The sequence below is a fragment of the Eptesicus fuscus genome, chromosome 2 (assembly GCF_027574615.1).
Source record: "Eptesicus fuscus isolate TK198812 chromosome 2, DD_ASM_mEF_20220401, whole genome shotgun sequence".
In the NCBI taxonomy this organism is placed as follows: Eukaryota; Metazoa; Chordata; class Mammalia; order Chiroptera; family Vespertilionidae; genus Eptesicus; species Eptesicus fuscus.
In genome coordinates this window covers 18,016,295-18,041,733 of record NC_072474.1, presented here as the reverse complement: position 1 = coordinate 18,041,733, position 25,439 = coordinate 18,016,295, and the positions used below count along the sequence as shown (strand labels likewise).

Below are 25,439 nucleotides of genomic sequence, written 5' to 3'. Positions count from 1 at the left end.
ATTTATAATCTCTGAACCTAAATCTGCTAATAAGTGTGATTGAGAATATGCAGGATATATAATCTCCTAGTGGGGGTGGTTATGGACTTTGTTTGACTTAGAGCCAATCTTTCTGATTCTTTGAAAACTGTAAAAGACATACTTTTCATATCATTAAAGGCCAGTTAATTTTTTTTCTGGAACCATGATTATTGTACTTTTATACTTTTGTTCTTATCTTTAAGAAAATATTCTTTCTTTTGTGGCCTTTACTCTTTGCTTTGTATGATAGAATTTCTACACCAACTCTTATATCAAAAGCCAAGGAAAAGCTTCCAGATTTCCATAGCTACCTCCAGGTTTTAAGCTCCTGGGAAAGAATTGGGTGCTCTGTGGAAGGGATGTTTTTTAAACAGCATTATTTTGGCATTCTTTCTTTAAAAATGGTTTGTTATTCAATTTTTTTAACGAAAAAGGTAGAGAAAACATAATATAATAGACCTTACCAAAATTAAACAGATATTTTCATCTGTTTAACACCAGAGAGGCAGCATAGCACAATGGTTAAGATCATTAGCTGGGTATGTCACAAATTCTCTTTGCCTCAGTGTTTCTCATCTGTAAAATGGGGATACTTATAGTAGCCACCTCATAAATAAGATTAAATGAGTTAATATTTGGAAAGGGTTTAGATAGTGCCTGGTACATAGCAAGTGCTATATAAGTTGTTGTAAAATATTATAAAATGTATGTTTCTATAATTTATTTGGACCTCTTACATTTTTAAAGAAAGAAAATGTTATAGAACCCCATCTCCCTTCCTTCCCTCTCTTTCTCAGAGCTAAGCACATGCTGAAGTTGGAGGGTGTGATTGTCATGCAAATGTTGATGCTTCTACTATATTTGCAGTATTGATAAAGAATATATATTACTATCTTATGTGTCATAAAACTTTACATAAATGGGATCATACTGCATATATCCTTTTGTAGCCTTCTGCATTCACTCAACTTTAATGTTTGAGGTTTATCCATGTTGATGGATGTGGTTCTATTCCATTCATTTGAACTGCTGTTTACTATTCCATTATATGAATAAACCACTGAGGACAAATCAATGAGAAATGGTGTTGCAATGAGCATCCAGGGACAAGTGCCCGCACATGAGATTGTTATCTGTGATGGATAATTTAAAAGAAGTAGCTAGGTAATGGGATGCACACCTTCACCTTTTCCAGGTGTCCCAAAGTGGTTGTGCAAATTTCACTCCTGCCAGCAATGAATAACAGGCTACATTATTCCAAGACCACATCAATACTTGAGGATATTAGATTTACTCATATTTGCCTATCTGATGGGTATAAGATAGTATGTCATTGTTTCCATTTTTATTCTGATAATTACTAGTGAAGCTGGGCCATTCTAACGTTTATTGGCTGCTGAGATTTCTTCCCTGTATCAGTTGCCTATTTATATCCATTTTTGGTTATTCGTTATTGCTTATTTTCTATGTTCTTATTGATTTATAAGTGTTCTTTAATTATTCTGAATACTAATCCTTAATAGAGCATGTGAGCTATAAATATCTTCTCTCAAACTGTAGTTTTCTTCTTTACCATGCTTACAATGTCTTATGCAGTACAAAATATTCATTTTAATGTAGCAAAAATATTTTGTCTATGGTTTATGATTTTTGTTTCTTTTCAAAGTCTTTCCCTATACCAATATGCTAGGAGACAGCACCATGTTTTGTTTTTAAAGTTTCATAATTTAGCTTTTCACATATAGGTATTTAGCCCATCAGGAATTTATTTTACTTATGGTGTAAGGGAAAGGATATATTTTTACTTTTTAATATGGAGAGCAATTCTCCTGGCACAATTTATTGAACAGTCATTTCTCCCAGGATGTGTACCACCACTTTTGTCATATATCAAGCTTTCATAAAACCCGTTGTTTTTTTCCTAGGCTCTCTATTTTGTTTTATAGTCTACTTGTTCTATCTTTTTGCCAAACCTACACTGTTTTAATAGTGTTGGTATTTGGTAGAGTAAGTACTCCCTTCTAAATAGCCATATTATTGTTATAAGTGGTATTTTTAAGTGGTATTTTTATTAAACTATATTTTCTATTTTTTTCTAGTACTTGGGGTTACTGTTGAATCTATATATTGATTTTAAATCATTCAGTCATATTGAATCCTTATTAGCTCTAGTAATGTGTCTGCTGATTTCCTTGCATTCTCTGTTATATCATCAGAGAATAATCACTATTTTGATTATCCTTTATAATCCATACTAGAGGCCTGATGCACGAAATTCGTGTAAGAGTAGGTCTTCCTTCCCCTGGCTGCCAACACCAGCTTCCCTCTGGCACCCAGGACCTGGGCTTCTCTCACAGCCCCAGTCTGGAAGGTCATCCAGAAGGACGTCCAGTCTAATTAGCATATTACACGTTTATTATTATAGATGCCTTTTACTTCTTTTTCTTGCATTAACTATGCTAGCTAGGACTTCAGATGTAGTGATAGCAAAAATTCTGTGTTTAAGGAGAATGCTTCTAATATTGCATCATTTACCATTCTGCTTTTTTGAGAGTTTTGATGGATTCTTTTTTCAAGTTAAAATTCTCTTTAATTCTTAAATGATTGTGTGTGTGTTTAAATCATGAATTTATTTTGGGTTTTTCTTAACATTTTTCTGACATTATCAAGATGGCCAGCAGGGCAGGGCAGTTGGGGCTGACCAGGTCAGCAGGGGAGGGCAGTTGGGGTCAACCAGGCCTACAGGGGAGGGTAGTTGGGGGTGACCAGGCCTGCAGGGATTGGGCCTAAACTGGCAGTCGGACATCCCCCAAGGGGTCCCAGATTGGAGAGGGTGCAGGCTGGGCTGAGGAACACCTTCCCCCCTCGTGCATGAATTTCATGCACCAGGCCTCTATTTGTCTTATAATATTTTCTGCCTTAATTGTTGAGTAACCTTTAAGACTAAATTATTGACTCAGCTGATGTTGTTGCAAGTTCTGTAGTGACTTTGTGTTATAGATTCTTTATAGACAATTTTCTGATAACCCATGTAAGAGGGCAGCAAGAGCCATTGGGATGAATAGGGTCACAGCACCAGAAATCAGCATCTTTGACATTCATGTCTTCAACATAGCTTGAATTATAGAAGTCATCAATAGATTCTTAAAAGCATTTTTTAGGGAAATGCTTTGGGGTACTCACTTCAATAGTATTACTATTTCATTTGGTGAAACCAAGCAAGGTTCAGACCCCAATCCTATATAATAAAAGCCTAGGGCATCACACCCTCATGCAATGCCCTTGCATGACATCATCACAAGATGGCTGCCACAAGATGGCCACCACAAGATGGCCACCACAAAATGGCTGCATGCACAGTGGAGGTGGGACCTGGTGGCCGCTCCGCAAGGTGAGGCCTGGGGGTCCCATGGCTCAGCTCAGCACAGAGGAGGCCGGTCCCAGCATCTCCACCTCCTCACACGGAGAAGGCGGGTCCCAGCAGAGGAGGCGGGTCATGGCAGGGGAGGGCAGTTGTGGGCAATCAGACCGCGGCAGGGGAGGGCAGTTGGGGGCGATCAGGCCCCGGCAGAGAAGGGCAGTTAGGGGCCATCAGGCTGATAGGGGAGTAGTTAGGCGTCCATCAGGCCAGCAGGGGAGCAGTTAGGGGGTGATTAGGCTGGCAGGCAGAAGCGGTTAGGGGCAACCAGGCAGGAAGGCAGGCGAGCGGTTAGGAGCCAGCAGTCCCAGCTTGTGAGTGGGATGTCTGACTGCCGGTTTAGGCCCGATTCTGCAGAAATCGGGTTTAAACCGGCAGTCAGACATCCCCCAAGTGGTTCCAGATTGGAGAGGATGCAGGCTGGGTTGAGGGACACAACTCCTCCCCACCCCCCATGCATGAATTTTGTGCACTGGGCCTCTAGTAAATAAATAATTATCTTTCATACTGAATTTTATATTTCCAACTTGATATTCTGCTATTTAAAGAGGTCCCTCAAAATGGTATAAGCTTCAGGCCACAAAACCTGGATTCATCACTGCCATCAAGGTGATTAATTTTTAAAAATCTACTCCCTTTTTGTTTTATAACATACTTTGTCACTTAACAAATGCATATTTTTTCATTGCCATATTTTTAGAATTCCTTTTAATAACAATGTAATGTTCCAGTGAATATGTTTATGAAATGAATTGATTTAGTAAATGAATCCCCTAATATTGAAACTCCCCCATATTATTCTTATAAGTGATGCTTTAGTAAGCATCCTAGTAAGTACATCTTTGTGCATAAATGTGTAGAACTAGAATTACTGGCTCAAACCATATGTATGTTTTGGGAACTTTTGACACATATTGACAAATAGCCCTTTGGAGAAATGGTATGAATTTACTTTCCCAACAATGGTATGTGAGAGAACTCATTTTCCCAACCCTTGTCAGCACTGTGTATTTTTAAAAATATATATTTTATTGATTTTTTTACAGAGAGGAAGGGAGAGGGATAGAGAGTTAGAAACATCGATAAAGAGAAACATCCATCAGCTGCCTCCTGCACACCCCATACTGGGGATGTGCCCACAACCAAGGTACATGCCCTTGACCAGAATCGAACCTGGGACCCTTCAGTCCGCAGGCCGATGCTCTACACACTGAGCCAAACTGGTTAGGGCAGCACTCTGTATTTTATTGTAAAAACATTTGCCAATTTCATAGGTGCAAAAAAACTATCTTATTTTAATATTTATATTTTTCTTATTAAGTTGAAAACTGTTAGCTTTCATCAGAAAGTATTACAAGAGCTCTTTATATTTTTAGGGCATTAGCCATTTGCCATAATTGTAATACAAGTATTGATTTATATAATCTTACATTGGATTTGGAGAAACTGAGGAATTTAGGTCATTTGGAATTGTCACCATCATCTGCCTATGGAAAATGCTATTTAGGGGGATTATAGAGCGCATCCCAGGAGGCAAGCACATGTCAATTAGCATGGCTGCATTACATGGAGAATTGAATTCATTTCAACGAAAAGATATTTGAGCATCTACTCTGTACCCAGTACTCTACTATATAATACCATCTGGTGAATACAACTAATAATAATGCAGAATTAAAAGCCATGCTTTCAATTTCAGTAAAACACAATGTAAGCACATGTGAGAAAAATTAATTCCTCAAGTCTTAATGAAAAAGTGATGAAGGAGTGGTTGGGGAAGATCACTCAGAGTAGGTAATGGGGGTGCCACATGAAGAAGTGGTGGGAAAGCCACCTGAGCCAGTGAGAGGTCTGGAATAACTACAAGTGCTCTAGGAATGAGGCATGATATGAGTAATAAGGCTGGAACAGGAGGTTGAGGTCTGTATTAGTCCATTCAGGCTGCTATGACAAATTACCATAGATTACCAACAGTGTATTCCTCACAGTTCCAGAGGCTGGGAAGTTCAACATCAAGGTGCCAACAGATCTGGTGTCTGGGGAGAACATGGTTTGCAAATGGCTATCTTCTGGTTGCATCCCAGATGGAAAGAAAAAGAGAGCCCTGTGCCTCTTCCTATAAGGGCACTAATCCCATCACAGGGGCTCTACCCTCATGACCTAATTACTTCCTAGACCCCACCTTGAAATACAGTCACATTGGGGATTCAGATTTTAACATGAATTTTGGAGAAACAAAAACATTCAGTGCACAGCAAGATCACACTGTGAAAATCCTTGCATGTCATATTACGATAAAGAATATTTTGGAAGATGTCCCACATTCTGGAACTGTTCTGAGATTCAAAAGATTATGAGGCTGTGTGATGCAAGCGTGACCTGCCAAGTGCACTTTGTTTTTTGTAAAATTGTGACCAAATGCTCTTGGTAAAAAATGCACATTGCCTCTGCAGAGCCATCGAGCTGGAGCACCCTTGAGTGTCCAGGCTTCTCAGAAGGGCTCCCACGTGTTGTGAGGTTCATTTCAACGCTCTTGCTTTCCGAGCTCTGTGCCTTCCTCACTTATCCCAGCATGTGTATTGTTTCTGTCTGACTGTGTGTCAGCATTTACTCCAGTTGACTTTAAGGAATCTTTGTTCCAAGCTGCCCCCATCACATCTCAATATCTTCAAGCAGATGGCCAAACTAAAATGTGAGGACCGCTAAGATCATCCAGACAGGAAGGTTAGAGGAAATGGATGTGACTAAATGCAGAAGTTTATTTAGGCTGTATGCTTCAAGAGAGAGATCATGGTCCTAACCGAAACATAAAAAGGCCCTTCAAAGTGAGAGGCAAACAAGTGTTTACTTGAGATCAATAAGAATAGCTATGCTGGAATTATTAATTCAGGCAGAAGGCCAAATAATATTCCAATAAGGAGGCACAGGCCATGGCTATTTATGAGAAAGGGAATGGGAATAATTACATCAATAGAAGGAAGGCCTTTGTATTGGTGTAGATAACATATGATGTTAATTCTAAACAGTGTTTTAAGTTTTCAGTCCAGTAGTCATCATAATTGCTTTCTTATTATCTTAGAACACAATGTGGCCTTAGATCCAGTCCAAGGGTTATTTTGTCCTGTTTTAGCATTTCAAGAGTTGAGGTGTAAGACATGTAAGGTAGTGCCTGTGGCGTGGCAGCTCTGGCTCCATTTTTATTTTTATTTTTTATTTTTTTTAATATATTTTATTGAGTTTTCACAGAGAGGAAGAGAGAGGGACAGAGAGCCAGAAACATCGACGAGAGAGAAACATCGATCAGCTGCCTCCTACACACCCCCTACTGAGGATGTGCCCGCAACCAAGGTACATGCCCCCGACCGGAATCGAACCCGGGACCCTTGAGTCCGCAGGCCGACGCTCTATCCACTGAGCCAAACTGGCTTCGGCTCTGGCTCCATTTTTAAAAGTGGCTCCATTTATATTATTGTTTATAATTGGTTCTGTGGATGGATGCAATTGGATATATAAATTAGTTAAGTCATTTACTAGCTGTAACTTTAGGTAAGTTACTGGGACCTTCTGAGCTTCCTTTTCCCAATCTGTGAAGTGGGGCTATAGCATCGACCTGGAGAGAAGCTGTGCTGATTAAATGAAATATAGGAAGTCCTCACTTAACATCATTCATAGGTTCTGCAACTTGAAGCAGAACAACGTATAATGAAACCAATTGATATAAACAAGAGTTAAGTTCCTAGGGCATCTCATCAATGTTGTTACTTAATGTTACTGAGAACCTGCTGTATACGCATGCTGTTTCTGACACATAGCAGACATCCTATAAATTCATTTCCCTGTCTTTCTTTCCTTCTTCATAAAGAAATAGTTTATGATCCAAAGTCCTTCAGACTTTCTCTGTGAATCTGGAGCAGCCAGCACGAACTCAGCGCTGGGGAAGTATGCCAGCGCGAGCTGACTCTCATCACTGTGCCAGTAAAACGCCATCATATATTAAGAGCATTCCTTCTGATTTTAAGCATTTCTAAATCCCTTTCCTGAATTGAGAAACCAAGCTGAATCAAGTGTAAAAAGACTATTCTGTTTACAAAGGCACCGTTTCCCCGTCTTTTCCGGATTGTCATGATCTGTAACTGGACTTGTGTACCCAGCTGGCAGCTGCACCAGCCAGACCCTGAGGTAACCTTAGTGTAGGCCCAATTTTTTTTTTTTTTTTTTACTCAGAGCCTACAAATTCTATTTAAAGCACACACACGTACAGATTGCAGATGTGGGAATGAAAGCCAGGCTCTTTGGGGAGGTGAGGCCATGATATTTGACTGTAGTGAGGCCATAAGTGGCCCGTGGGCAGGGGCCTCGCCCAGGCATGGTTGGGGCCCCGACCTCAGGAATGGTTTTGGCCTTTTGATATGGCACTTAGCAATCACATGGGCAGCCACCACATCTCCCCTTTGGGACAAAAACGTTGCACGATCTGAGATCAGACAGGCTTGAAAGGTTTTTTTCTGCACTCTGAAGAATGTGTAACAGCATGGATATTCTAGGAAACACACCCCTTGAAGAAGCTGAGGATCAAAACTATGATGGGCAGAGCGGGGAAGTTGAGCTGCTTACACTGAATGGAAAGGACTGCTCCAGTCACGGAAAGAGCCGCTTCAGAATGTAGTTCTAATGTGTGTACAAAGTGGGCAGATCACTGGGCTGTTTACATCATGTGGCCAAAGCCCTTATAGTTCAGCTAGACCCCAAAGGAACATTCCTTTTGGATGACTAATAAGTCGTTCATTCATCCATTCATCCATTCATTCATTCATTCATTCATTCATTTACTGAGAATCTACTATGTAGTAAGTCATATTAGAGGTACTAAGAATACCACGGTGAACAAAAACATTTTTAAAAATTCCTGACTTTATGAAGCTTACATTTTAAAGGGAGAGACTGATGATAAGCAATAACAACAATTAAAATATGAATTATGCAGTTGAACCTTTGAATTGTGTGAGTCCACTTATATGCAGATTTTTTCAATAAATTCTGTAAATGTATTTTTCCTTATGATTTTCTTAATAACGTTTTCTTTTCTCTAGCTTAGTTTAGCATATCAATATAGAATATAATCCTACCTAATAATAGACAAATATGCAAATTGACTGTACCTTTGCTATGCCCACAATTGGCCAGGAGGCACGGGGGTGGGGGCGGGACTCGGAGTGGCCGATTGGGCTGGCGGGATGCAAAGCTTGCGTTGCCAGCGGCGGCTTGAGCTCAGCGTTTGCACCATGGCTGTGCTGTGGCACAGAAGGGGCCTCTGGGGCAGCGAGCTCATGTCCCACCGCGGACCATCAAAAGCGGGGGAGCTGGGTGCCTGTCCGCTCAGGCACCAAGCCTTTCAGAAGCCTCACTCCCCCGTGATCGAAAGCGAAAGCGTGTAGGGGACCCTACACGTGCATGATTCAATCATGCACTGGGCCTCTAATATTTATAATAATATGTGTTAATCAACTGTGTAGACGGGGTGAGGCAAAAGTAGGTTTACAGCTGTTCATATGGAAAATACAATTAAATAATAATACAAGAATAAACTCTGTGTTTCGCATACTCACAACTGTAAAACCACTTTTGCCCACTCTATTATCAGTAAGGCTTCTGGTCAACAGTAAGCTAGCAGTAGTTACACTTCGGGGGAGTCAAAAGTTATGCTCAGATTTTCAACTGTGTAGGGGTCAACCCCTAACCCTGCGTTGTTCAAGCATCAACTGTAGAGTGAAAAATGCTCAAGAACAGAAATGAAGCAAGGATGGGAGAATGAACTGTTAGGGGAAATGGGTGCTGAAATAACGAACAAGGTGGTCAGGAAAGGCCTCACGGAGAAGCTGACTTTAATAAATATCCAGTTGATGGTTTGGAAGGATACGAGCCTAATCTAAGTGTTTCCTCCCACACTTCCCAGGCTGTTCTCCATTGTCTTTGATTTCTGGTTGCTGTTGAGAAAGCTCTAGTGCCTTTCTGAGTCCTGACCCTTCTCTTGTGACGGCTCTCCCCACCCTCTGGGCTGGTGGGAACCGCTCTTTCCCCTGCCACTTGGAGTGTCTCAGTGACAAGCCTGAGTGTGTTGAGCATTTCATGAATATTTTCAATCTCCAATCTCATGTCCTTCCGTTGGGGGTGGGGGAGGCCTAATAAAACTTTCTGTAAAACTTCTCTATTTTTCCTGATCTCTTTTTATCCCAATCTCCATTATTAGATATTGGGATACACTGAAGTAATTCTCTATTTTTCTTATTGGTTTTCACCTTTTTCCCATCTTTTGGTCTTTTTACTACACTTTTAAGGTTTTTATCAACTTTTTCTTTTTCAATGAATGTGATTAATTTCTGCTGTCATGGTTCCCAGCGTTCACTTTTGCTCTCCAAATATTCTCCCTTTCTCAGATTGTCTCATCCCTTCTGAGTTTCTGTTTTCCGTTTATTTCCATCTTTTCTTTCACGTTAGAGGCTTTTATGAAATGTCTGTTAATCCCGGGCAGTCTGCTAATCTCTGAGCGAGGCTGGGTGCCCTAACTGGAAGCTCTATATGGGCCAGGCTGCTTAACACCATGGGGACCAAGCGGACCCTGCACAGTTACCCTCACAATTCTGTTAGTCTCTTCCCACAGGCCAGCCAGCTTTCCTGGAGGGCTCCTCCAGGTCCTGGCTGCGGAGCATCCCTTTGCCAGGATGCTGTCAGAGGGCCCTTCACCCACTGCCCCTGTGCCCGTGAGCAGAATCTGGTTCAACCTCTTCAGTCTTGTGTGGATACAGGGAGTCGCTTGGCTAAGTGGGATAAAAAGGGAGATATGAGCAGGTTGCTGTGCCATTTAAAAAAGGAAGTTCAATCAGGGCTCATGCTTTCCTGTCACTGTGCGTTCCTGCCTTCAGGGTCTGGTGCTCATTTCCGGAGCTCCCCTGGGCCTGCGCTTTATGTGGAGTTGTCTCCTTGAAGACTCAGTTGTCAGCTTTCTCTTGTCTGCTATTGTTTCCTCTCCTGTTCTCTTGATTCTTTAATGTATGCTTTTTTATTCCTCATTTTCATTTTAATGGAATTTCAGGAGGAGATAGAGATAAATGTGTTACACGAACTGCCATATTTAACCAGAAGTCATATTCTATTCTCTTTTAAATCTCTCCTGCCAAGGATTATTCTAGTAGTAGTAGTCCCTCCTCAGTAGATTCTCACAATAAGATACAAATTGAATGTCAGGATCTCTGATTCCCTGGATTGGTTATCTATTCCTGAGTAACACCTGACCCTAAACATAGTGACTTAAAACAAACACAGTTATTTATTTGCTCATGATTCTGCAACTTGGGCCGGGCTCTCGATTCTGTTTCATATGACCTCTGTTTCATGAGATGGGGGGCAGTTCTCCCAGGAGGGAGGGATACCCCTACCAAGAGGGTTCACCCTCATGACTGGCCAGTGCTGGCTGGAGAATGGATGCTTAGTGGGGCCACAGTCAAAGCTCCCATTCTTCTCCATGCGGCCTCCACATGTTTGCCTGGACTCCACAGAAGTGTGGTTCTGTGAGGGAGAACCCATGACCATGTTCAGCAATAGGACAAGCTCTAGCGTGCAAGCACTTAGCTAGCCTCCGTTTTGCATCCCACTTGCTAATGTCCCATTGGCCAAAGAAAGTCACATGGCAAAGCTCAGCCGGGATCTTGGAAGAACCTACACTTTATAAGAGCATGACTACTCTTAAAGGCAGGGTTCATTGGGAGCCACGTACCCTCTGGAACTCGGGAATTCTGCGATCCTGTGCTTGTTTTCATTTGTGCAACTGGCTTGTTCCAGTTTCTCTCTGAGACATCAGGGTGCCACTTTTTTCTTGTAGTTTCACATGGTATGAACATTAAATCAATATGTGTTAGATCACAGAAATATTGTAACACTGCCACTTGAAATGTTTCTGAATGGACTATAAAGACTTAAACTATATATCTTACACATGGCTATACTAAATGTGTTTTTAGTTAGTGAAAGACATTGGGGGGCGGGGGGAATCACCCTATGCGATTAAATTCCTAAGTATACCTTTCAAGGGGATTAAGTATCGGCTTTTGCTTTAGCCTGCCAGAGGTTCGCTTTTAGTCCTTTTGGTTTTAAAGAAGTTGAAAATTAGCCTCTTTAACACCTGCCTGGACTCCCAAAGAATAAAAATGGGTACTTTTGAGATAACCAGAGAGGGCATTCCTTGGAAATTCTGAACATATATCTCTTGTTGCATGCTTTCAAGCTTGTCCAGAACATTTCCTGCACGTGGCCAGACAGAAGTGGCTTAGCTTGTGGTGCGTGTCCTGTGAGTCTTGGTCTGAGAGTGACCGCTGTGCTCATTTTGCACGCAGGGGTTCTCTATCTCCAGTATGGAGATGAAACCAAGCAGCTCAGGATGCCCAACGAAATCACAAGCGCAGACACGATCCGGGCTCTCTTCGTAAGTGCCTTCCCACAGCAGCTCACCATGAAAATGCTGGAGTCGCCCAGTGTCGCCATTTACATCAAAGACGAAAGCAGAAATGTCTATTATGAATTAAATGATGTAAGGTAAGTAGTCACGCCCTGTGTGTGTGTGTGTGTGTGTGTGTGTGTGTGTACCATATTGCATTTAGCATTGCTGCAGTTTGTATTGAGTCCTAATTTCTTCGTGGCCCAGTGAAGAAGTATTGCTCTTACCTGGCAGGCTTATCTCACCCAGGTGTGAATTCACTTTCTGGCTTTCTATAATTCACTTACAAGAAGTGGTTTACAAAGGCAAGGACGTCTAGACTTCTCCCACAGAGATCTTTGCATGTTACACCTGAAAAGAACTTAGGAAGTGATCCAGTCCACCAGGTATCTAAGAGCTGTGGAAACTGAGGCCCAGGTGGAGAGACCTGATTAAGGTCATAAGAGTTGAAGACACTACTTCTGACGGGAACTTTCCCAACTTCTCAGCTGCTCTGTCCCTCACAGACGAGCCTGAGGACATCTTAGGCAATGATCCCACTGAGTCATTCTTCACATGAGCCAGTCAGAATAAAAGCAGTGGAATCTGCTACTGTCCACAGGAAAAGAAGCTGAGAAGTATTCTCCCTTCCCAGTTGTTTCTTGAATAGTTGGGCCTTTACCAAAGGATCTCCCTCCAGGTGGGCTTCTCCAGGGCGCCCAGTGGAATATACTCTAAAGTGAGGCTCCATGGACTCCTGCTACTGCAGTCGATGAAAGCATCTTTATCAACTGTGGTGGTGTTGTGTATAGAGCAGAAGGGACCCATCTAATCGGTCCCAGACAAACAGCCTGAGAAACAGGACTTAAATCGACACCAACAAGCAGGTGCTAGTATAGCCTCTAAGCATTTTAGAAATTAAAAAATTAGTTAGTGGCTATTCCAGCCTTTTTATGTTATGGTACCAGACATTCAGATGCATAAAAGTTAATGGACTTACTCAAGATCATGCAGCCAGTTCATTGCCACGCCTAATCAAAACCTGACTGTCCACATTCTTGGTCAAGAATTTTTTATTCCCTCAGAATGTTTATTCCCTGCTCGGCTCATCTGGGCCACAACTTAGGTTTCCGGGCGCTTGCCCTGTGGGAATAGCAGGCTGACCTGTTTCTTCATTATGGAATTAGTGGAAACCACTTTTTAAAAATATGCCTTTAATGCATAATAAATGTAAACTGCTAAATATCTACCAATGATTGCAATGACATATTTAGGCAAGTGCCAAGTTGTATGAGCAATTTAGGGCTTTCAAAATTTGACACATGCCCTAAGGTAGATGGTGCTGGGTCTATTGCATAACCTTCCTGCTTTTTAAAAAACATGTTTAAATATTCATGGGTAACAGAAAATTCATGTTTGTTTTTTGAAATAAATTATTAATCAGGCTGTCACCAATAAAAGGAAATTTATAAACTTAAGCATGAAGTAATCATGTTATGTTTAAAGAGTATGTTTGCAGTAATATAATCCCATGTAGAGTTTTTACATGAACGTGACATTTTACAACACTCCTCTTGAATTTCTGCATTTTGCAATTAGAGGAATTGAGAGATATGGTAATAATAAATAAGCATTAAACTAGGCAAAGCCACTTTTGATTATGGAGCTCAAGGCTGATGAGGTTATTATGAACAATTGGACCCACTGCCTCACAGCTCGTGCAAGAATTTTTATATTACAACTAGAGGCCCAGTGCACAGGATTCGTGCACTGGTGGGGGTCCCTCGGCCTGGCCTGTGGGAATCAGGCTGAAACTGACTCTCCAACATCCCCCGAGGGCTCCCGGATTGTGAGAGGGTGCAGACCAGGCTGAGGGACCCCACCGGTGCACGATCGGGGCCGGGGAGGGACCGCAGGAGGGCTCCAGAGCGTGTCCAGCCCATCTCACCCAGTCACGATCGGCTGGACCCCAGCAGCAAGCTAACCTACTGGTCGGAGCATCTGCCCCTGGTGGTCAGTGCATGTGATAGCGACTGGTCAAATGGTCAGACAGCATATTAGGCTTTTATTATATAGGATGAGGCCCAATATTCTAGAGCGTTTCCCAAGCCTCTGAGTATTACTAATACTTCCTTTATGCATTCTGAGGGAGTGTCATTTCATAGTCACAAAGAGGGAAGTGGGAGGGAAGACAAAAAGGAAAGGTCCCCCAAACTTCCAAATTAAGATGATCCTTTTTCAGGCAAATTCAGTTGATAAAATAGATTAAAGCAAATGCTTGAGAGAAGTGATCATTTCTAACATAGATAATTTTTAGTTAATATGTTTATATTTGCAAAAATGATGATCTTATTGATCCTCATGCTGCAGTGTTAATAGCCTGATTTTTTAAAATCTCATTTTAAAATGTTTAATTGGGAAGTCATTGATGTATAAATTTGTCTAGAATTTTACTTTTTAGTGTTTTGATTTACTTATAAAAATGGATCTAAAAATGTGGAAAAAATGTTTTTATATATATCCTTTCCAAAGAATTATTCTATTTCTTTGCTTTTATGCATAAAATGCTTCAACTATATCTTATTTGAATGATCAAATAAATTCTCAACATTACCATTATATAAAACCTCCCTCCCCCAAAAAATGTACCATGTGGATTTTAAATCAAGACAATGGCTTTAATCTGAACCCAGAGACAAACTTCATTTTACATTCTTCAGTATTTTTTGAAGTGAGAATATACTTGCTACAAGTTTGGCTATTTCATCATTGTGTTGGGTTCTCCTTCTTTTCCTTAGGGAAATGCCACCGAGAGTTCAGGTTCAAATGCTGTGTTGTAAATGTTGCCATGGTAAATGCAGTCTGGGCCTTTGGTGTTGGTTCATCTTGGATGAACATGTTTCTAAATTAATTATAAACCAAGGTACTTTAAATACCTTTAGAATCACACCAGGTGTTGTTGTTGTTTTGTGGCTCAAGTATGTTTTTTGGTTTCTCCACTTCATTATTGTGACTTTTCCCCGAAGCTACAGGGTGAATTCCTTTAGTGAATCCCCACATTCTCACCTTCTGTGAACTCCCCACTTCAGAGTAACCTAGCCCCTTAATAACAAGGACTGCACACTGCCCCCTAAGCTGACTTCTAATGAGCTACTTGAAATCTGGAGCCATGGTGCAAGCTTGGGCTAGTCGCTGCTTCAAAGAAATTACTGACGGGTATTTAAAAGAGGGAAGCAAGACTAGTCCAAGAATTCTCCACTCCGTTTAAAACAAAAACATAACCCAGTAATCCCAGTGATTGCGATCAGCCCACAAAACGTGTGGCTGCACCTGGAGGAAAGGAATGCGTCCTCCTGCACACATTCTCTCCACCCCCCTCACCTACCCCCCCACCCCCACCGCGCTGGCCTTGGAAGGAATCACCGTGCAGGCAAGGCTGAGAAGGCCTTGGGTGGCCCTTCTGCTGACGAAATCTGAATATGAAGGGAAAAGGACTTCGTAGACACTCCTATGGTCTTAAATAATGTTAAGGTAGGAACTGAGAAAAGGTGTGGGGGTATGACTGACTCCCCAGCTCTAAATGCTGGGTTCAGAAGGAGAGAGAGACAGGTGGAAGAATTGATCTGCTGCTATTCCTTCTAAATACCCTGTGCATCCACTCATTCAACTTGTATGTAGAAAAGTATTTTTTAAAACCCGCTGTGGAAGAAAAAAAAAAAGGCATTGTAAAGATACTAGTTTTGATCTTTGTGGTACTTTTTTTTTTTTTTTTGTGTGTGTGTGGGTTGCAAATAGATAATCTTTTCCTTGCTGAAACTGTTTGAAGGGGGAAAAGCATTTTTTGTTTGTGTGCATTCGTGTGATAAGCAGAAAAATGGGTGTTTGGGTAAGGTTAGCAATTAAATATTTAAATATTAACCAAATCTCAGAACATACTGTAGATACTGGAGCTTTACTGTTTCTTTCAGTGTTACCCCTCTTTGCTCAACATCTTAAAAGAAAGTTCATGCCACCCTCTATCTATGGGTGGAAAACTACACAGAAAGAACCAAAAAGCAAAAAAAAAAAAAAAAAAAAATAAGGAAAGAAAAACTGAAGTCATTTTCCTTTTCTTTCTTTATTTTTGCCTATTCTATGGTAAAATAACTTTTGTCTGGTTGCTTGTGGACAACAGCTGGATTGTCTGCTGCTGTCTTTTACCTGATTCTTATGGGCAGACAAAGAAAATGGCCGAAGTAAGGCTCCTTTTGTCTGCCATAGTTATTGATGTTTTTTATTCCAGGAACATTCAGGACAGATCGCTCCTCAAAGTGTACAACAAGGATCCTGCACATGCATTCAATCACACGCCAAAAACTGTGAACGGAGACATGAGGGTAAGTGTTCCTGTTCTATTTTTAATTTTATTTGGTGGGTTCAACCATCTCTTCTTCTGGTATATGCTCCTGATGAAATCACACCCCACCACCAGGTTTTGGGTGTTCTCACCACTCATTTGGTCTGACGACTCATTTGTTTTCTTGGTAGAGAAAGATTTTCTGGTCATTTGGGGCAAAGGGACTGAAATAGGGCCTCACACAGCCTCATTCCTCTTAGGCATGGAGTTTAGTTATGTCCTCACCCCAAGAGGATCCTGAAAAATCTTTACACAAATGGGTTCTTGATCCATAGGACCTTAACTTACTCGGAGGATCTCTTGCTATTTTTTTTCAATTAAAATAAAGCTAGCGTACAAACAGCAATAAAATAGAACACCCCATAAATAATTGAATGTAAAATCTTTTAATATTCTTACATCAGCTATTCCAAGTCTTAGCATGCTAATTAAATTATTCACCTTCTAATTCAGGACTGTTTGCTGTTGCTGTGTATTAAATATTATCAAATCCTATCTGAATTGATTGAGGGCATAGTACGAAAAATCTGCATGGTTTGGGAGCTAAAATTCTTTCCATTTAGATCATCTCAGATTATCCAAACATTCACAGCACACAGAGATATTTTGGAGGAAAAATAAAAAAGAGCAGAGAGACTGAAAAGGCAGATTTTCAAACCACATTAATGCAGGTCCACTAGAAAGGGATTGTGCTTCTAACAATAGTGTTACATCTCTGAAAGAAAATGGGAGGAAAAAAGAAAGATTAACTTCTCCCACTGTACCTCCTTCCTCCTCCCGCCCCCACACTCAAATTTAGAAGAGACTGTGCTATTATATATCATCTTTCCTGAGGATTAGCACGCTGCTGGAATCTGAAGTTTAACTAGAAAAAAAGGAAATGAACTGGTTTTATTGCCAAAGAGAGCCTGGCACTGCAGGAGTGCCTGAGGTGAAGCTTCCCTGCTTCCTACAGCGCTGTCTGTGTTCTGCGGCAGCCATGAGAATGACCACACAGTCAGTGGCGTAAAACAACCCCGATTTACTAGGTTACAGTCCTATAGGTCAGACATCCAGTGTGGGTGGACTCAAATCTAGGGGTCATCAGCAGGATGTTGGCTTTTCTTTCCTTTTATTCTCAGTCTTTAGGCGCCACCCACATTCCTCAGCTTGCAGCCCTCATCCTCCGTTGTCAAACCCAGTGAAATAGCATCATCACACCTCTGACCCTGGTCCCTTGTGATCACATTGACCCTACCTGATACTCCAGAATAGTCTCCCTACTTTAAAGTCACAGGTTCCAGGGCTGAGGATGTAGCCATCATTGTTCTGTCTACCACACAGGGTATGTGAGTTTAGGACCAAGAGGCCGGGAGGTCCCATAGGAAGTGCTGGGAGGATTTCTGGGTAACCCTGGCCTGGAATAAGAGTGATGGCGTTGTGGTGACATCAGAACCCGCACTTCTGGAGGAAGAGGCCTCTCACGTACTCAACTGCTACTTTTTTTTATGTCAGAAATGGTGTGTGATTTGAAGCGAAGGCTGCGTGGCTACTTCAGACCATCTAGGATTTGAGGTTTATTTGTAGCCAGTTCCACTCTAAATGTAAACCAGCACCAGGTGAAGGCAGATCGAGGCCTGCCAACCAGGAAGCATGGACTGAATATCACAAAGCCCTTTGCCTTTTATTGCTTCGTTATTCTCTTTCTCTGTGACGTTGTTAAGAATCTTTGCTCCCTGGGAAATCTGGGTGTTTGGTATGTCTAGCCTTTGAACTGGAGTTTCATGGTGTGCAGAGTTCTGTCTCCATTACAAAGAGCCCGCACGGGGGTCCCAGAATCGCCTCTGAAAACCTGGTTTATGGCTGGGGAGGACACTTGTTTTAACTCTTAAGCAGATGTGGTACCTGCATAAGGGGCCATCCGTGAGCACGGGGAGAATCAAATAGTAACATATGGACAAAGCCTATTAGAATTCAGAACTTACCGGAGCAGTTGTTCTGTTTTTTACTCTTCGATGAGACCCTAGGCGATCACTTTTTCTGAGTTGCCCGCAGCCTACTTCCGACAGTAATTTTTTGTGTGAGAAAATCAACTGTTGTCCCCAGCTGAGGAGACGACAAATGTTCACCATCCAGCCCCCTGAAAAGCTTTCCGGGTTCAGTGAAGATGAGTTAGAAATGAGAAATAGAACGCAGTTTAAAAAACCAGCGAGGTGTGATTGTGCCTGCAGTTTGCAACGTGGTCTCATCACAGATTCCAGAAATTGGAAGACATGGAATTCCGACAGCCTCACCTCTTGGCTCGAGTGGTTGGAATTCTCTCTCCTTCCTGATGAATGTAACTGCCTTTCCATTAAAGGAAAGAAAGCTCCGTTGAGCCCTATCTGGAGCGCAGCTGCATAGCCCCATTGTTCGTGTGAAGAGCAGAAACGGAGCTCAGAGCAAGGCTGAATTGTTGTAGACTAAACTGAGCTGCACGGTGGGCTGAGAGGAGCTCCGTCCTCCCGTCTGTCTGCACTGTGCGCGTGGCCGGGGAGGAATTTGAAAACTGCTCCCAGGCGTCAGCCACGCAGCCCTGCCCCGCCTGTCCCTCACCTTCCCTCCCAGCCCCCAGACAGCGGGGTGGGCCTCCAGCTGCCCACTCATGACCGATGCACATGCGTGTCATGAAAAACACTGGTTGGACCATGCAGAGGCGCCACACCAGCAATGCCAGCACTTTGCGTGGCCTCTGGCATTTCCCTTACACAATGAGGTGAATATCTTGCCTGTGAAAGAAACGATGCAAGACTCTGGGTCTAATACAGTCCGTCCTCCAGAGCGGGGCTCTGATGGTAGCGGTGTTCCTCAGGAAGCACGTTAGACCCACGTCCTCGCTCTGGGGTGGTGACCGCGCACGGCCTGTGTGCTCGGTGAGGAAGACGTGTCTGGGTGTCCACGCTGCACTCCCCGAGCGTTGCTGAGGCTGGCCTCCTTCGTGAGACTTGTGGTTCTCTGCTGCAATGAGCGCACCCGGCTCCTGGATCTTTCCGTCCCGATTCTGTTACATTAAATAGTAGCTTTGATAATTCAGTTCCCATGGTACTGTAGTCACCGTGTGGAACAGGCCCTTCTGCAAAAAATTATATGTGTTCTCGTGGGTTTGTAGTTCACAAATGTACCCCTCGGAGATGAGCCATCCCGTTGCGTGGCTCTCCCCGGGAACCACCGGCCGCGTCCTGCCCACCAAGCCAGCGGCTTTTCCAGCTTTCGGGCCTGTCCACCTTCTCATGTGCTTTGAGGTTACTTCCCGACATCCACTTTTCCCCCTCTGTATGTCCTTACTTTTCAGTGGTGTATACAGAGTTTCCAGGTTTGCACTTAGAGCACAGCCCCCAGAATCGGCCCTGCGTCTGAAATTAGTTCCTCACACCGGTTCAGCCGCTGCCTCCCGGACCTCTGCCATTTGCGCTCTGCATTTGACACCGATGTGCAGTCTCCTTAGAAACCTGGGTTTCCATTACACTGTCGCCATTTCTAAACCCCTGCCTACCTTCAAACACACCTCCTTTATGCACTAACTCTTTTTCTTCCTATTGCCCTCTATGGTCTTCAGTGTGTTCAGGCGGACTTCCAGTTTGTGTGTTTTTTCATTTGCTTTTTTTTTTTATCTTCACCTTTTCACTTGTGATTTTTTTCTTACTACCGATTTAATCATGCCAGTGTGGATAATCCTTGAAACTATATCCCTGGCTCTGCCATTTCTTAAGAGTTCAAGATCCAAATGCTCAATTTCCAAGTGGTTGTCTCTACATGGATAGTCTTTCAGTGTATCCTGTTGTTGAAGACACACACATACAAAAAAATCATAATCTTTTCTTTTTTCTTCCAAGCTATTTCCTCCTGTTTTTCTCTTTGTGAGAGATGGTGTGTGTGTGTGTGTGTGTGTGTGTGTGTGTGTGTGTGTTTTGAGGGTTGGGGAGAAGAGATTTAAAAAGTTGACTTATCAGTGAGTCTTCAGTGGCCTAACTCCTGCTTCTCAGCACATCCTACTGTCACGGAACCATTCCACTGTGCAAGGCCTCTGACAGATGACCCTTCGGCCATTGCCTGCACTGCTTCTCTTACAATAGCTAACTCTTTTGAGCATTAACTAACCACTTTTCTGGGTAATTTTATTTAATCTTCAAGACAACATTTGAAGCAGCTATTGCCTCATGTTTATAACTCAGGAAACATTTGTTTAGGTATGTTAAGAGATTTGCCCCAGGCCACACAGCTACTGGTAGAGCATGGCGGAGCTGAGATGTGAACCCAGGCCTCTGCACTCCACAGTCCAGGCTGTTAACAACTGCGGCCTGCTGTAGGTGCAGCGTTCACTGTTTTCCTATCGGTCAGTTAGGCAACAGCCTTTAACCAGTCTCCCCAACTCTTCCCACTCCACTCTAACAACTGCTTCTGAAGTCATCTCCCTAAGGCCACCTTCCATTGTGCAAAGAATAGCACAGGCCAACGGTCAGTATCCTCTCCACCCCAACACCCAGCAAAGCTGCCTCACAGTTCTTGCTCCAAGTGTATGAAATGCACTCTCCCACCTCACATGTCTGCCTTTCAGAAGTCCATCCAGCACACGACGGGACAATTGCCCGATTCCAGTGACAGGATGCTGGCATGAAAAAAAATGGTGGGAGGGGACACTATAGTGTTTCTGGGTCTCTTCTATAAAATAACACCAAATGCCAGGTTTGAATCCTAATTAGAACAAATCAACTGTAAAAGATATCTTTGAAACTCTTTGGAAAATTTGACCATGTTTTGGGAATCAGATGATAGTAAGGGGTAACCAGTAATTCTGATGTGGCTATAATGATGACTTGGTGGTTGTGTTTTTAAAAATGAGACATATGGTACTAAAGTATTTACAGGTCAAATGGCACAATTAATGGGATTTGCCTTAAAACACTCCAGCAAAGCAAATAAAAATTTTGCTTTGGAAATATATGAAACAAAATTGGTAAAATATTGAAAAATGTCAAAGCTGGATGATGGTAGTCTGTTATATTATTTTCTCTACTTTTTATGGTTGAAAATTTCCATAATAAAGTGTAAAAAATTAAACTCGTGCTTTTAGAGGCCAAATAAAAGACTGCCTGTGAAGCTTTCCCTAATGCTCGTCAGAATTCATCTTTCTCTTAGGGGGACATTTTGCACATTCTGTTGGTGTTATAATCATTTAAATGCATGTTCATCTCACCCCTAAGACTGTAAGTTCTCCAAAGGCACAACCATTCTCATGCTCATCTTTGTATCCCTCCGAGAGCCAGTTTCAGTGTCTTATGAGTGGTGAGTGTAAACACGTCAAACATGATGCCTTGAGTAGTATAGTGGCAGTGCTACAAATGCTGCATTATTCATTTTCTGTCATTAATGAGAAGCCACTGTTAAAATATCTTCCTGTTCTCATCACCAGAAATAGTTGTTCTTCTCCCAGCTTATTTTTATCATATGGACACTCTGAGTCTTGGAAGTGATCATTTTCCCTCTTTGTGTTGCTACTTTAAAGCTTAGAATTAAATTTGTGGCCCACCCACAGCAAGTGTATAGGCATTCTGCAGTGTGTATTTTGTGTGCTGGCTTTGTTCCTGGATTCTCTTTTTAGTTTTCCCTCCTCTCATGTTCTTTTTGTCCCACATTCCACTATGACTTTTTGGGGGGACAAAATTGTGATAATTTATATGAACTCTATTATATTTTTGTGGAATCAGTCAGGATATAAGTAATATTCATTCTATACTATTGTTTTCCTCGGTTTAGGATAATAGATTCTTTTGTGCCTATATAGTAGGCAATGTGTTAAATACTTTACGTATTATTTAAATTAGTCAACAACTCTGCAAAGTAGGTATTCTGACTCCATTTTACAGATGATACAGCTGAGGCAATGATGTCTCTCCCAGGCCCACACACCTGGTAAATGTCAGATGTCAGGTTTGAACCCAGATCTGTCTTACCCTTTGGATTCAGCCCACAGTCTCCCGTTCTTGATATTTCCATATGAGTTTTGCAAGTTTTGAAATGATGCTCCTAATAAGATTTTAGAACACATAAAATATTCTTTTAAAGTATTTGTTTCGAGGTGTCCCCCCAAGATGCGGCATAGGTAAACACCTAAACTGCAGCCTCGCACAACAATTTCAAAAATACAACTAAAAGACAAAACGGACATCATCCAGAACCACAGGAAAGCTGGCTGACTGAAACACCTACAACTAGAAGGAAAGAGAAAACCACAAGGAAAATCAGAGGAGCTGTAAAAGCCTGAGGTACGGAGACACGGGTGTGCGTGTGCATGTGGGGAAGACAGAGCCAGAGAGGACGGGGCGGCTGAGTGCCTGGCTGGCATTCTCTAGCGGGAAGGAGATAAAAGCTCCAGATTGCGCTGAACCCCAGCTCCGACTGCACTGAACCCCAGTTCCGGGCGAGACTCTGGGGACCCAGGCTCATACTGGGGGAATCTGGGCTGTAAGGCAGAAACTCAGAGGAGCGGCGAAAGGCAGAGCTCCGGAGGCGCACACGTAAATGCGCGCAGAGGACGGACTGTTGACTGTGCTGCTGAATTGCCCTAGCGGGAAGGAGACAAAAGCTCCGGACTGCGCTGAGCCCCAGTTCCGACTGCACTGAACCCCAGTTCTGGGCGAGAATCTGGGAATCCAGATTCATTGGGGGAGAGACTAGACTGTTTGGCAGTGGACGAAACTCCAGGGCGCCTTTCTCTCAGAGGTGCTTGCAGGGAGTACCGAGGGACACTGAGGGACACTGAGACCCAGGAACCTCATAGGGCGGGGCTGATGGGAAGCCAAGGCTGTAGGCTCCACCCTGAAACTCCGCCCCATCCAAGCTGAGCACAGAGGCTTTTACAATTTTGCAAGTCTAGTCGAATAAGGCTGTCTCCCGGCGTAGACACAGCTGATCCTCACAGCCAATTGGCCTGGAGGTCAAATCCTCCCAGTGTACCAACAGCAATCAAGGCTTAACAACACCAAGACTTTGCACTCAGCCCACAAAGGGGTGTACCAAGAGCGACCACCTAGGGTGATTGAAGAAGCTGAGCTACCGGCCCCTATAGGTCACTGACCACACAAAGCCACACAGGGAGGCAGCCAAAATGCAGAGACACCGAAGTATGTCACAAACAGGAGAGATGGAGGAAAGTAAACTAATGGACGACACAGTGTTCAGAACCACATTTATAAGGTTACTCAAGAACCTTCTAAAAACTGCTGAGAAACTTTAAGAGACCTTCAAGGACCTTAATGAGAATACCAAAAAAATGGAAAAGGATCAGTCAGAAATTATGCATACACTGTCTGAAATAAAGAATATACAGAAACTCAACTGTAGATCACCGTACCCCAAGAGTCAAACCAGAGATCTGGAACATGAGGAAGCAAAAAACACCCAACCAGAGAGGCGGAAAGAAAGAAGAATCCAAAAGTGTGAGGATAGCATAAGGAGCCTCTGGGACGGCTTTAAGTGTACCAACATCCGAATTTTTGGGGTGCCAGAAGAAGAGAGAGAGCAAGATACTGAAAACCTATTTAAGAAATAATGACAGAAAACGTCCCCCACCTGGTGAAAGAAATAGACTTACAAGTTCAGGAAGTGCACAGAACCCCAAACAAGAGGAATCCAAAGAGGACCACACCAAGACACATCATAATTAAAATGCCAAGAGCAAAAGACAAAGAGAGAATCTTGAAAGCATCAAGAGAAAAACAAGTTAGTTACCTACAAGGGAGTACCCATATGGCTGTCAGCTGATTTCTCAACAGAAACTATGCAGGCCAGACGGGAGTGACAAGAAATATTCAAAGTGATGAACAGCAAGAACCTACAAGCAAGATTACTCTACCCAGCAAAGCTATCATTCAGAATTGAAGGTCAGATGAAGAGCTTCACAGACAAGAAAAAGCTAAAGGAGTTCATCACCACCAAACCAGGATTACATGAAATGCTGAAGGGTATTCTTTAAGAAGAGGAAGAAGAAAAAAAAGGTAAAGGTAAAAATTATAAACAACAAAAAGACATCAAATACATACCTACCAACAAGTGAATCTAAAAATCAAGTGAATAAAAAATCTGAAGAACAGAATGGACTGGTGAATATAATAGAATCAGGGACATAGAAAGGGAGGCGATGGACAATTCTCAGGGGGAAGGGGGTCTGAGGGGTGCAGGAAGAGATTGTACAAAAATCTTACACCTATGGATGAAGACAGTGGCAGGGGGTAAGGGTATGGGGTGGGTGGGGAATCAGGTGGAGAGGAGCTATGGGGGGGGCGGGGGAGAGGAACACCTGTAATAATCTGAACAATAAAGATTTATTATAAAATAATAAATAAATAAATAAATAAATAAATAAATTTTATTCATTATTCTTGTAAAAAAAATAAAGTATTTGTTTCACTTCTTAATTCTATTACGGTGTCTTTTTATATTTGACTTTGTTTCATTCTGTTCTCTTCTGAAAAGGTTAAAAAGATATCCCGCCAAAAACAAAGGAGGGGGGGAGAAAATCAAAGTAAAGGAAAAGAAGAAGTATGTTCCCATTTCCTAAAGTAATTGAGATTTTTATTTTGTCCTCAGGCCAGTGTTCTGGTTGAGAAGGGTTTGGGACTTGGGGAAGGCAGGGTTGAATGAAAAAATTCCATAGAAATGGAAGAGAAGAGAATCCCATAGAAATCAGAAAACACTCCTAACTAATTTTCTTTCATTCATTCAAGGCCCTCCTTGACCCAACCATCACAGTATTCCCTTCACTCACATAATAACATATTCATGATATACTCTGGACCAGGTACCATGCTGAGCATTTAGAAAAATGAGCATTTTGCTCATTTGATTTTCAATAAAACCCAGTGTGAAAGGAATTCTTAATTATCCGTCTGTTTCAGATGTGGACGGAGGATCGGGAAGGTTAGGGAACTTGCTCAAAGCCACGGAGCTTTTCAGAAGTGGAGCTGGATTCAGAGCCAGGCAGGTCATCTTCAGAACTGGCCTTCTTACTCACTCCAGTGGTCACTACTGTTCTTCTCCAGTCCTGTCTTCATCATCAGTGTCTGTGTGCCGCCCATTTCTAAAGACCTAACTCGAAAGCCACTGTCATCCTCTAACCTCCC

General features: G+C 42.4%; 1 protein-coding gene across 3 annotated transcripts in view; it reads left to right on the top strand.

Annotated features, from left to right (window-relative positions):
- Positions 1 to 25,439, top strand: part of KIAA1217 (KIAA1217 ortholog) — a 307,064-nt gene that overhangs the window by 192,061 nt on the left and 89,564 nt on the right. For all 3 annotated transcript variants that reach the window (XM_054725735.1, XM_054725738.1, XM_054725732.1), the window contains exons 4-5: positions 11,827 to 12,025; positions 16,189 to 16,282. In XM_054725735.1, coding sequence (XP_054581710.1) covers positions 11,827 to 12,025; positions 16,189 to 16,282 — 293 coding nt within the window. The remainder of the gene's footprint in view (positions 1 to 11,826; positions 12,026 to 16,188; positions 16,283 to 25,439) is intronic.